Source organism: Apodemus sylvaticus, chromosome 7 (genome assembly GCF_947179515.1).
Source record: "Apodemus sylvaticus chromosome 7, mApoSyl1.1, whole genome shotgun sequence".
In the NCBI taxonomy this organism is placed as follows: domain Eukaryota; kingdom Metazoa; phylum Chordata; class Mammalia; order Rodentia; family Muridae; genus Apodemus; species Apodemus sylvaticus.
In genome coordinates this window covers 18,595,651-18,608,842 of record NC_067478.1, presented here as the reverse complement: position 1 = coordinate 18,608,842, position 13,192 = coordinate 18,595,651, and the positions used below count along the sequence as shown (strand labels likewise).

General features: G+C 43.1%; 1 protein-coding gene across 1 annotated transcript in view; it reads left to right on the top strand.

Moving 5' to 3' along the window:
* The window catches only part of Cpne4 (copine 4), a 370,602-nt gene extending 358,765 nt beyond the window's left edge, over positions 1–11,837 (top strand). The window contains exons 14-15 of the mRNA XM_052189283.1: positions 3,798–4,034; positions 11,703–11,837. Of these exons, the coding sequence (XP_052045243.1) occupies positions 3,798–4,034; positions 11,703–11,837 (372 nt within the window). The remainder of the gene's footprint in view (positions 1–3,797; positions 4,035–11,702) is intronic.
* The last annotated feature ends 1,355 nt before the right edge of the window (positions 11,838–13,192 follow it).

The window sequence follows — 13,192 nt, the reverse complement described above, 5'->3', positions numbered from 1 at the left end:
CTAGCTGCTTAGGCTACAGCCCTGAACAAATCCAAGTTCCTTGACTTGTGTTGCATTTTCTCTTCATTTCTTCTTGCTGAATGACACACAGCCTTAAGCAACTTAAAACCACAATAAACATTCATTATCTCTAATTTTCTGTGGACCAGATACTCAAGTCCAGCCAGCATGTGTGACCTGGGCTTAGGTTTCCCAAGGTTTCAGCTGAGATCCTGGCCAGGGATGAGGGCCATTGAAGAGTGGCCCGAAGTTGAATGATCTGCTAATAGATGGCTTAGTCATATACCTACCAGGTAGTTGCTGCTTCCTGGTCAGAGACCTCATTTCCTCATGGCTTGGGAGAACGCCTAAAGAAAGTTTCCCATGGCATAGCAGCTGGCCCCGCCCAGGCAAGCCAAGAGAAGACAAAAGAGGAGAAACTGTGTCTCATAACATACCACAGAAGACTCACTCCATCATCTCATGATATCCCACTGATCCACACGGACTTCTCCAACTCAGTGTGAGAAAAGAACACACAAGGACATTAACTAGGAAGTAAGAGTGGCTGGCTGCCATCTTGAAATTCTGTTAACATCCCCTCCCCATCCAATTGATCAGCAAGTTATGATGCTAGTCTATCTTCAAACTGTATCCCATGCTTTACCTCCTCCTAATACCTTCTTGGCCACTGTTTGTTCAGGGCCAACAACTGTTTCATTTACATCAAAGCAAGGTCTTAGTAGAATCTGTACTTCATCCTTCTCCATGAAGTGTATCATGTTTCATGCAGAAGCCAGATCTTTTGGAAGCATAACTAAAGGGTTGGCAGTGTAACCCAGTGAGCAGAGTACTTACCTAGCATACACAAAACCCCGGACTTAATCCCTAGTACCACATAATGTAGATATGGTGGTGGACATGCATAATCTCAGCATTCAGGAAGTGAAGACAGGAGAATTAGAAACGTATACTCATCCTTGGCTATATAATCTGTTCAAGGCCATCATGAAATAGATATAGCTAAAACAGATTTAAAAATGAAACTAAAACCACATTCTTTAAAAAACCAGGCAAGGGGAAACTGAGAAAGCCTGTCCCTTTTCCTTTGTTCACAAGAGTATCTGCAATATCTTTGGACTTTCCTGCAGCTTAATTTTAAAAATAGATGCTTTCAATCTTTCTAGGATATCAGGGCTTATACAGGTATGGATTCTGTGCTAGCGCAAGCCAACATGAGGTGACAGCCATCACTAGCAACTCCAGGACCAGATAGATGAGTCTGCTCTTGAAGAGATTGCAATAGTCAAAAGGCAGAACCACGTGCAATAAACCAACTATAAACAAAATGCCAGATAAATAAGACCTCCTGGCAATGTGGGAAATTTACCTTTTCTCTAGCAGTTTCTCCCATTGTTGGACACTGTGAGCTAGGGTCCGTTGTGATCACTAGTAAGAGGCATGAGCCCCGTAGTCAAGCTATGTCAGAGGATCTTGCAATAGAATTTTTCTCTTGGATATTATAGAATTCTTCTAGGGGTATAAATGCCCCCATAGACCTGATCACACATGAGCACTTTCCTGAGCTGACTTTGGAATGAGCTGTTATTACTGCATTATTTGGAAATTTCCATCTGGTTTGATATAGACATCTTGGTCTATAGCTTATTAAAGTTAGTACACTAACCCTGGAAGAAACAGATCCTAGAATATTCACACTTCCTTGACTCCAAAGAGTTCTTAACCTTTGTTGTTGTTGTGAGTTAGCACGTTTATGTTCATTCTTACTCATGTTCTAGTCTCTGTAATGCTGAGTACCAAACCCAGGACTGCATGTGTGTGACAAGTGCTCCACCAGAGCAGTAATACCCAGAATGTCTTGGGCACCCACACTTACTTCCTGCATCGACCAGGCATATTTCTGGGACTGTGTGGAGAGTCCTCATGGGTTTGACCTGTGTTTACTCTCATGCCTATCTCAGCCCTGTGGCAGCCTCTCCACACACAGAGGGAACAGGAAGGCTGAAAACCAAGAGCCAAGATACTTTTCACATCCGTGCTAGAAAAACCATCATAATGGCCCTTAACCTGTCATCTCTAAGCAGGGATTTCCACCATCATAATCCAGAGAGAATACAGGAAAAGTCCTAGATACAATTTTAAATTCTGAGGTAATCAGATTTACAAAGTAAAAAGACACAAGAGACTCATTTTAATACCTTTTACTAACAATAAAATTCCAACTAGCAAACATATTGGCTTATTAGCATCTGATTCGTATAAAAATTATGAATGAGATATTTTGGGGACTTTTGCACTAAGACTTTAAAATATTTGTGTATTTTACATTTAACAGCATTTCAGTTTGGGTGCTGAGTTATGACAAACATTTGATCTTTATTTAGATATTATAACTGGATAGATGCAAATATCATATATTACTTTGATTTGTTCTAAATTTACTTTTAAAATGTTCAGTAACTGAATTGGGTCTATTTTTTTTTAATTTAAAATTCAGCTCCTCTTTTACTCCGGTTGCATTTAAAATGTTCAATATTTTCATGAGGTTACTATTACACAGAACAGCAGAGTTCCAGATTTTCAAAGGTCTGCAAACTGAAGGAGACCATATAATGATCTTATCCCTCTCAGCTTTTGAGAAATAAAGTATCTGAGACCAAGGCATAAAAGGATATTTCAGGTATCACAGAACAGAGCTTGGATTCCATTTCACCTGACTCCCAGTCTCCTGCTTTCTACCTATCTTGAGCTTTGTAATAGTGCGTAAGATTACTATTATAATTAAACTACAATTGTTGTGGCTCCATTCATCATGACCTTAAGGCTTTAGCGCCACCCTACATAGGCTTAACATGTGTCTGTTGTTGACATGAAGCCCAGATCAGACAGGGCAGAGCTGAGAACCCAAAAAGATACAGAGGCAACACAGATCTTGAAGTAGGTATTTCTAAAGTTAATGGAAAGACAGAGGGCAAACAAATAAGCTGGAAGGATGGGAGATTGTCTAGAAGGTAAATGCTGAAAGGCATAATGTACTAAGTGTACTAGTGATTATGACCAGCTTTGGTGAGGCTGTGAGCTACATAAAGCTGAGGTGAGGATTAGCAGAACTGGAGACGGATGGGCAGTGATGGTCTAGGGGTAGAGATACAGCAGTCATCCAGAGCGAAAGCCAACAGCCCATGGAGATAGCAACCAAATCAGGAGATAAGAATAAAGAAGCACTAAAGGAGCCAGAACTTTTGGGATTCGTGGAGTGTATCTACTTGGAGTCTACTTTGGAGACCATTTGTGGAAAACACCCTGTACTGTGGAATGTGAGTGTCCAGAGAATGTTTCTTGAGGACCATAGGTTTTAGTTTAAGGCAGAAATTGAAATCATATGGGGAAGCTTTGTATACAGCAAAGCACAAATGCCCCGTGGCTTTGTTTAGTGGGTTATAAAGTTTAGTTTCACATATAGAATATTGTTTATTAGTAAAATTTTCATCTTTGTGCATATTGCTTATGGAAATGCTGTGATACATGGAATGTGCTTCAAAAATAATACAAAGTAGGTAAGGTGAATAAATAAAGCAATATTGACCATATGTTGGTAATTGCTGATACACAGTAATGACCCCCACGGAGGTGCCTGGGCTATTTTGGTTTTGCACAGGAATTTTCTTAATAAAAAGTTGAAGAAATAAGCAAAAACATCCCTGGCCACTCTGCAAGGAGGCCACCTAGATATAGACATCTAACTGATACTGTATTGTCATGTTCTCTCCCACCTCTCATCTGACTCCTGACTCCAGCAATACTTCATCCTGCTGATCCTGACAGATGGTGTCATCACAGACATGGCTGACACCCGGGAGGCCATCGTCCATGCCTCCCACCTCCCCATGTCAGTCATCATCGTGGGAGTGGGGAATGCCGACTTCAGTGACATGCAGATGCTGGATGGTGATGATGGAATCCTAAGGTCACCCAAGGGAGAGCCTGTCCTTCGAGACATCGTCCAGTTTGTGCCCTTCCGGAACTTCAAACATGTATGTGTAGACTTCATGGGGGCATCCTCACGTCTCCCACATGTCCATTAGTGTTGATCGTGACCTGTTGTTCTTAAAGCAGCATCAGCAGACCCTATCTAGGCTGAACAAATCCTAGAGTAAGGATATACAAATCATAACATAACTATTTTGGGAAGAATGCATATATTGAGTTACCATGAATATAGTCACGGTAAATATAGTTACCAACATTTTTTAAATGTTTGCCTTTGCTCATGAAGTTTAGGATTTTTGTTTCTTTGGGGGTGTCATAAAGAGTTGGGGAGCTTACTGACTATGCAAGGATACTTGAGAAAGGAGCAAGGGTGAGCTGAAATTCAGCCCAGTCCTGCCAGCAGAAGATTATCTCTGCTTGGCAAACGTTGTGAGTAAAATGATAGACACTTAACCCATCTCAGTATCCTAAACAGCATTGGCAATTTAGTCTGCTCTCTCAGGAGCAAGATGATTGAGTTAGTGCGAATGAATATGAAAGTAGTTCAGTGTGGTCAGTGATGGGAGAAAACGCTAGAATAAGCTCATCAAAGCAAACCGGTCCATGACCAAGAACATACAAACCCATAATCCTCAAATCACTTCTCTGGTGGACAAGTCACCTGTGTTCTGTTGGTTGGCACAGTGGTGAGCCATTATCCAGAGTAAACAGTGAAGCAGAGTTGTGCTTCCCGGCTGGCTGTAGCAAACACTTTAGAGATAAATCCCTAGTATGATGTTGAGAAGGATCTCTTAACACTCTACCCATACTTCCAATTTGAGGATAACTACTAAGTCCATAAGTCAGAAGTAGATTGAAATTTCCACAAATCCCACCCCAAAATAAGTTGTGATAGCCTACATTAAGGCATTCTTGGGTTCATTCAAGGCCCCTTCAGAGATGCCCAGGATATGTCTGGGAGACCATTGAAGTACAGTAGGTAGGCACATAGAGGCTCCTGTAGCCTTTAGTTTGCATGCCCTTGTAAGTATCATCGAACAACAGAGCATAACTATAGCCCTTGCTCTCCATTAAAGCCCGGGATTCTCTGCTGCTGCTGCTGCTGCTGCTGCCACCACCGGGGGTAGGGAGGGGTGTCTAAACATGAGCTCCTAGTAGAAGGAAATACGCAAGCCCTCAGTGTCCTTTGCTGTGTCTCCTCAGTACAGGTTACCATGAATGTACATATACATGTGTCCCTTCTGGAAACAGCCCTGTTAGCTTCTATGGCAGCCCCTCCCTATGTGGGACTCCATTGCTCTTGAGATACAAGAGGGGGGGGGCATGGTACCATGCAATCCAATGCAGGCTTTCCCACCATGCTATGTAATCTGATGCAGGCTCTCTCCACTAGATACTTAGTTGGAAAAGTCATTCTGCTCCAAAGATTCTCCCGCCAATGAATTTCCAACATTCTTCACAGCCAACTTATCGGCTGTGTCCAAGCACATCAAATCCAATTTGGGCTTGCCTTGGGACCCCAGCCACACTAGTAATGGAAATCTCAGCACCAGAGCTATTCTCTGTTGTCCTATTTTCTGTATGTGCTCTCCAGGCATGGCTGCCTCCACCTCTGCCTTTCCATGACAGGCTTTGCAGTGTTATTCAGACCTAGCATCAGCCAAACAGCCGCAGCTGAACCCGAGATTCTATGACCTGTCCAACCTCTAAGGGAAGGGACCGAACACTCCAGGGCTCCCCAAATCTCTTCCTCACCATACTGCCATGTAATCACTATTCTCTTTTTAAAGAGGGTCTTGGTGTAATTAAAATCACTAAGCAAGCAGGAAATCAATCCCCTGCTGCAGCGCTGAGTGCAGAGGGCATTTTCAATTGGGAGAGGAAGCTGATCTCACCACGAGATCTAAGGTCAGTGCTGTAAGAAAAAATAACTGCCCAGCATCCCATCTTCCACTTTCCCATGGAGCAGGTTTCTAAAGAAAGGTATCTGAGGCTCATCCAAGGTTTCAAGTTTTCTGCTACGGACAGCCAAGTATGGCATCATAAAGGCCTAGCATTGTCCACAGGGAAGGGTCTCCTGGGGCTGGCTCAATCTGCTGCAGCTGTGTCACATGACATTCTGCTTCCTAACACCCCTGGGGAGAAGGAAGGCTATTCTCGCAGAATTACTGGTCTTCCGTCAACCAGGCCAAATAATAGTAGATGCATCACCACCAAGTTGACATTTAAAATTAGCTATCACACTCCCCAACATATACACACGTGAGAGCAATGCCATCGGGCCATGAAAGGTGCTAACCTCTGCTAAAACACCTTCTAAGCCTCAAATTCATGGAGTATTTACTGTGCAAGGCACGCACCACACACACTGGTTCCTCATCCAGAGTAGCTTCCAAAGACAGACACAAGAGAAGTTGTGGCGGGTTGGACTTGGCTTCTCTGGTGGAAACTACAGCACCCTGGGAGCGGCTGAACTAAGGAGACAGGTTTAGCTAATGGAGGTAGGAGCAGCCTATGTAGAGAGGCAGGTGTTTAGGCTATTAACATGGTGTCGGGAACTATGGCGGGCATTTTCTGTGCACACTATCAACATCTTCATTCACACCTGAGGAAGGCATTGGCGTCCCTCTGAGCCTTACTTGGGAAGGCTGTGCCAATCCCACGGGGCTGAAGCATCGGGATTCTTACATGGCCACACCCATGTCAACAATACACATTGACTCAGGACTTCACACACTCAGGTTCCTCCATTCCACACCCACTGGGACCCCAGTGAGCTAAGAAAGCATGAGTCTAGGCTTTGGAGAATTTTCTGGAGACTTACCAAAAATCCATATGCTGAGCAGACCATGGATGAATAATAACCTACATTTATTCCCAGCATGTGTGTGTGTGTGTGTGTGTGTGTGTGTGTGTGCATGTGTGTGCGTAGGTAGGTAGGTATGCATCTATAGAGGCCAGGCATTGACATTAGGAATCTTCCTCTCTCATTTTCCACCTTAATTTTTGAGAGAGTCTCTGACTGAACCCAAGCTCACTCACCAAGCTAGCCAGTGAGCCCCAAGGATCAGCATATCTCACTCCCTCCCACCACACCACAGCCCAGCATCACAATTACAAGGGCATAGGAATACACACCCCGCTGTTTACATGAGGGCGTGTGTGTGTGTGTGTGTGTGTGTGTGTGTGTGTGTGTGTGTCCAGATTCAGGTCCCCATGCTTGCCTGACAAGCACGTTGTTGACTGAGCCATTGGACTCTGTCCAACGTTCTGACATTCCAACATGTTATGGTGATCTATAGAGTTTATGTCTGAGAAGCCTGCAATGGAATTCCAAAACCTGCAAAGGAAACCCTCATGATTTGAAGTTTATTATTTTAGCTGGATCGCCTTCATCCCAGTCCTCAACGACATGCAGCTGCATGTAGCTGCTGTGGCCTGCAGCTCAGAGGCTCTTCACTCCTGAAATGACTTCAGAGTAGAGACAGACCCCCAGCCAATGCCTTCCAGTTTAACCTAGGCACTGACAAAATAATAATAATTAATAATAATAATAATAATAATTTTTTTAAAAAGGAAGATTGTTGACAGGAACTGAAGGGGGGACTGGAAACGAAAGAATTGTCACAAGGGAGAACTGTCCCAAACAGGACAAGGACGTGGTGTCCATCTCGGGCTGTTTTGTGCCTTTGCAGTCTCCCTGGGGTGGCACGGGCAGAGTGACAGGCGGATTCTCACCTACCTTCTCTTCACGGGTTTCAAATTAGATTTTGAAAAACATTTCATTATCCAAACTAATCTACTCAGAATTCAATAAGCCATAAATAAAAGGGAGGCGATGAGCTGATATTTCATACACGCCAGTAAGCCCTGAGTTGCCTTTCCTTTGTTGCTCGCTGTGGGAACACGGTGCATTAAAGTACACAGGGACAGGCTCTGAACTATGTGGCTCTGGCAGATTGCTTAACCTCTCAGTGACACAGACTTTTAGTAAGATGAGACAGATGCTACTGCATCTGCGTTGGATGGTGGAAGGTGGAGTTTCTGTACAATGTCCAGTCTGTGGGCGTGGTTAGTGTAAACTGCCCATAGTAATGCTATTACCAACTGATTTTGTGGTTTTGCCTTTTTTTTTCTATCAAACTCATGTTCCTGCACCAGCACAGATATGCAAGGGGCTCCCTTCTGACCGGAGATTTCCAATAAGCTAGCCACTAACCACGAGTGGATATTTGCATTCAGATTCATTCAAATTGGAGCTGGAGAAACGACAGTCTCTAAAGTGCTTGCTGTGTAAACATTAGGACCTGAGGTCAATCTCTAGCACTTACATACGTGTATTTTAGGGCAGGGCACACAGGATTGGGGAACTCATCCCTGGAGAAAACTGTCCCTCTCAACAGCCACTAATGTCCAGGAGTTCTCCATCTAGGGACAGGGCCTTCTGAGACTCCACCTGTCTGCATTGCCATGCCAACTGGTGTTGTTCCTCAGCTCTTGTTTAGGCGACCATATTGTTGAGATTTAATGAGTACAGCGCCCCCTCGCGTATATGAAAGATGCTATCTCAGCCGGACCCCTGGTCCTCGGGTTCTTATCATCCGTCCAACTCCTCTTCTGAGACATCTCCTGAGAGCTGGGTATAGGGATTGTGTTGTGATTACATCAACTGGGGCTGTCCATTGACTGTTCTTTGCATTTTGACCAGTTATGACTAGAAAGCAACTGTCACTGAAGGTTACAGGGGAAAAATGTCTTTGATGAGGAGTGAGCACACTTGTTCTTATGTAACTAAATGTTAGCAATGAGGGTGCAGACCATTCCTTTCTTGGTTGATTTCCGTGGTGTGGAAATCAGTACTCTATGGTCTCCTTTGATGGTTCTTCATGATGATAATAGGGTTGTCTGTTTCCAAGAATTATCATTCTCATTGAAGGGAAAAAACAAAAAGGAAGAGGAAAACAGAGACAAATAGCTCTGTTCCCTTTAAGCAGGAAGTAAGAAGTCCTAAAATTCATCTAGGAAATTTCCTCTTATATCTCATAGGGCAAATTAGATCATGTGGTGATCCCTAGATGTAGAAAAAGCTGGGAAACCAACTTGGCTTTTGGCCTTCTAACCTTTCTAGCCAAGGAGTGGTTGGAGATGAATTCTCTTCCTGCCTACATGCATACATGACCATTAGAAACCAACACTCTTCACGATGCTTCTGGGCTTCTTAGCCTCTGGGTTTATTTTTTCATACTCCATTAGACAAGCATGGCTTCTGTTTCCTCATTTTGCTTCTGCAATCAGGCTAGGTGTTGAAAAGTTTAAGAAAGAAGATTAGAAGCACAGTCCTTAGGCAAGCTCTCCTTTCCTGACAATCTCAAATATATGTTAAATGGTCACTCTGCCAACTTTCCAATTCCTTCAATAGCTAACATGCAGGCTCAGATGACTGAAGCAGATTGCCCAGGGGTTCTGAAGTCAACACTAAGAGTCAGACCCAAGAGTCAGGTCAGCTCTCTATGACCCCAGAGTCCACTCTGCACTTGACCCCAGCCATTCTCTGCTGCAGAATCAGTATTCCAGGGGCATTCAAGATCCTCACCCCGATCTCATTTTCTTTTTTTTTTTAATATATATTTTTATTTTCTATATTCTTTGTTTACAATTCAAAAGCTTTCCTCTTTCCCAGTCCCCCCCCCATATGTCCCATAAGTCCTCTTCTCTCCATCCATTCTCCTATCTTTCCCCCTCCCTTTTCTCTGTCCTGGTACTCCCCTACAATGCTGGATCAAACCTTTCCAGGATTAGGGCCCTCTTCTTCCTTCTTCATGGGAATTATTTGATATGCTAATTGTATCCTCAGTATTCACAGTTTCAGGGCTAATTAATATCCACTTATCAATGATTGCATTCCAGGTGTATTCTTTTGTGATTGTGTTACCTTGCTTAGGACGATATTTTCCAGTTCCATCCATTTGCCTAAAAAATTCATGAATTCATTGTTTTTAATTGCTGAATAGTACTCCATTGTGTACATATACCACATTTGCTGTATCCATTCCTCCATTGAGGGATAGCTGGGTTCTTTCCAGCTTCTGGCTATTATAAATAAGGCTGCTATGAACATAGTGGAGCATGTGTCCTTATTGCATGCTGGGGAATCCTCTGGGTATATGCCCAAGAGAGGTATAGCAGGGTCCTCTGGAAGTGTCATGTCCAGTTTTCTTAGGAACCGCCAGACTGATTTCCATAGTGGTTGTACCATCTTACAATCCCACCAGCAGTGAAGGAGTGTTCCTCTTTCTCCACATCCTCGCCAATACCTGCTGTCTCCTGAGTTTTTAACCTTCACCATTCTGACTGGTGGGAGGTGAAATCTCAGGGTTGTTTTGATTTGCATTTCCCTAATGGCTAATGATGTTGAGCATTTCTTAAGGTGCTTCTCAGCCATCCGAATTTCTTTAGGTGAAAATTCTTTGTTTAGGTCTGTACCCCATTTTTAATAGGGTTATTTGGTTCCCTGGGGTCTAACTTCTTGAGTTCTTTGTATATATTGGATATTAGCCCTCTACGGATGTAGAATTGGTAAAGATCTTTTCCCAATTTGTTGGTTGCCGTTTTGTCCTTTTGAAGGTGTCCTTTGCCTTACAGAAACTTTGTAATTTTATGAGATCCCATTTGTCAATTCTTGATCTTAGAGCATAAGCTATTGGTGTTCTGTTCAGGAACTTGTCCCCTGTGCCCATGTCCTCAAGGGTTTTCCCCATTTTCTTTTCTATTAGTTTCAATGTGACTGGTTTTATGTGGAGGTCCTTGATCCACTTGGAGTTGAGCTTAGTACAGGGAGATAAGAATGGATCAATTCGCATTCTCCTGCATGCTGACCTCCAGTTGAACCAGCACTATTGTTGAAAAGGCTATCTTTTTTCCACTGGATGTTTTCAGCTCCTTTGTCAAAGATCAAGTGACCATAGGTGTGTGGATTCATTTCTGAGTCTTCAATTCTATCTCATTTTCTAACTGAATGACTACCCAAGCCTACTACCACTACCACAACCAACAACCACCACCACCACAATCACCACCACAATCCACCCCACCTCCCACCATCACCCCTGACACAGGAACGTGCACTCTTTCTTCAGATGCATTTCTTCATCAGTTGCCTTGCTGTCTCTAGAATCCTCAAATCCCACTCCCCCTCCCCCAAATTTTAAATATGTGCCCAAGTTAAATATTGGAGGTGTGCTGTCATTTCTTCTGCGATGACTTGGTCTCATGGTGTTTGTGACTTTCTATAACAGCACATCTCAGATTTCAATAGGAATCACCAGCGCATCATGTTAGAAATACAGATTCCCATTCTGGAGCATGATATCGCTGGTGGGCAGCGTTTACAGCCTGGTACCTCATAGACTGGTTGAACTTGGCCAAGCTGAGTCGCCTTCACATGACTCTTACTCTTTCCAGAGTTCCACCACTCCTGGCATAGCGACCAGAACAAAAGTATCTAAAACTGAATGCAAATTTTAAAACAAAGCAAAACCCTGCAGGGCAGTTCATCCTCAGATGTGAGTTTACATTTGCAGACACAGAGCGAGAACTCTGAGTGGGCGATGACTAGATGACTGAGGGAATGAGGCTCGCCGCTCAGGGCAGGGCTCCGATCTTTGTCTGTGTCCAGTCCGCTTCAAGTGACAGTTCTTTCTTCTTCCCTGCAGGCATCGCCAGCTGCCCTCGCAAAGAGTGTGTTGGCTGAAGTCCCAAATCAAGTCGTGGACTATTACAATGGTAAAGGGATTAAACCAAAGTGTTCATCGGAAGTGTATGAATCGTCCCGGACACTGGCACCGTGAACTCCACACTTTTACACAATTCTGAAGCACTGTTTATTCTATTCCTGTACTTTAAAAAAACAACAAAACAAAAACAATAATATACATTTAAAGATAGCACGTTTTGGTGATTTTTAACTAACTGACATTTATTTATTTATTTATTTATTTATTTATTTATTTATTTATTTATTTTTGCATGTGTAGCTCCAAGGCCTGGATCTGTTAAGCCCTTGTATTGTTAAAGACTTTTTACAATGAAATACAGTTATAACATACTCTTTACAGCATGTCGCCTTGAAATTAAAATGGTATATGTATCCATTTTTATACCAGTTTGTTGAAATTTTGCTAAATTTCTTATTATCTTTACACTGTAAAGCATTTTGAAACATTTCGTGAATGTCGATAGCCAAAACGTATATTTGGCTTAATCTCCTATAGGATGAGAGACTTTTCAAAATGGCAGATGCATGGACTGTATTTTGCATGTTTAAAATAATTATAATAAAAATAACCTTACACTGTTTTTTTTTGCAGTTGTTATCTATAATCTCTCCCTGCTGAGAATGGTCTCTCTCTACTAAATAAATTTATGTACCTAGAGGTAGTCTTTTTTGAAGCAGGGCCTGGGTCATTTATCCCAGTGCCCATCTTTACATATTCCCATTGACACAAATTCCCAGACAATCTTGTTCTAATGAAGCTTTCTAATGCAGGACCTGTGGTTCTGCATGGCTCACAAGGTCCTCAGTGATGCTATTGCGTTCCTTGCATGGCATGAGGTCTAATGAGGTTCTGAACTTGAGGCTTTCGCCACAGAGATCATGCCAAACAGAACAGCCCCTAGCCTGCCTGCCCATGGCACCTCTTCTGCCCCTAGTAGCTTAGAGGGCTGGCCCTTCTCTGAGATGAGACTAGAAAGGAAGGAGACTGATTCCAGAAGCTGTCCACCCCACATCCCAGCCTCTCGCTGCTTTATAGCCCTGTCTCTTCCTCATCAGGACTGAGGAGCACTCCTTCTGGCTTGCTCCTGCTTGGCTAAAAGAGGCGCCACATCTCCCTGCATGGATGGTTCCATTTTTATGTCAATTCCTAGAAATTATTTCCCAAGATTCCTCCCTTGGATTTTGAGTGGAATCTCGTTCATGCCAAATAGCTGCCCGGGTTTCTGTTCTAATCGCATGGTCTTTGAGCTCACTGTGGGGGGTGGGGCAGCATCTTTTGGCCTCTTTTGTATCACTCCTGAGGACAATTTCCTTAAGCAAAAATGCCCTGGAATTGTGTAGAGTGGAGTTATTTCATCTGAATCTAAGGAAGTCTTAAACCAAAACAATGACTTCTCTTATGATCACTCATCTCTCAGAGAAATGGAC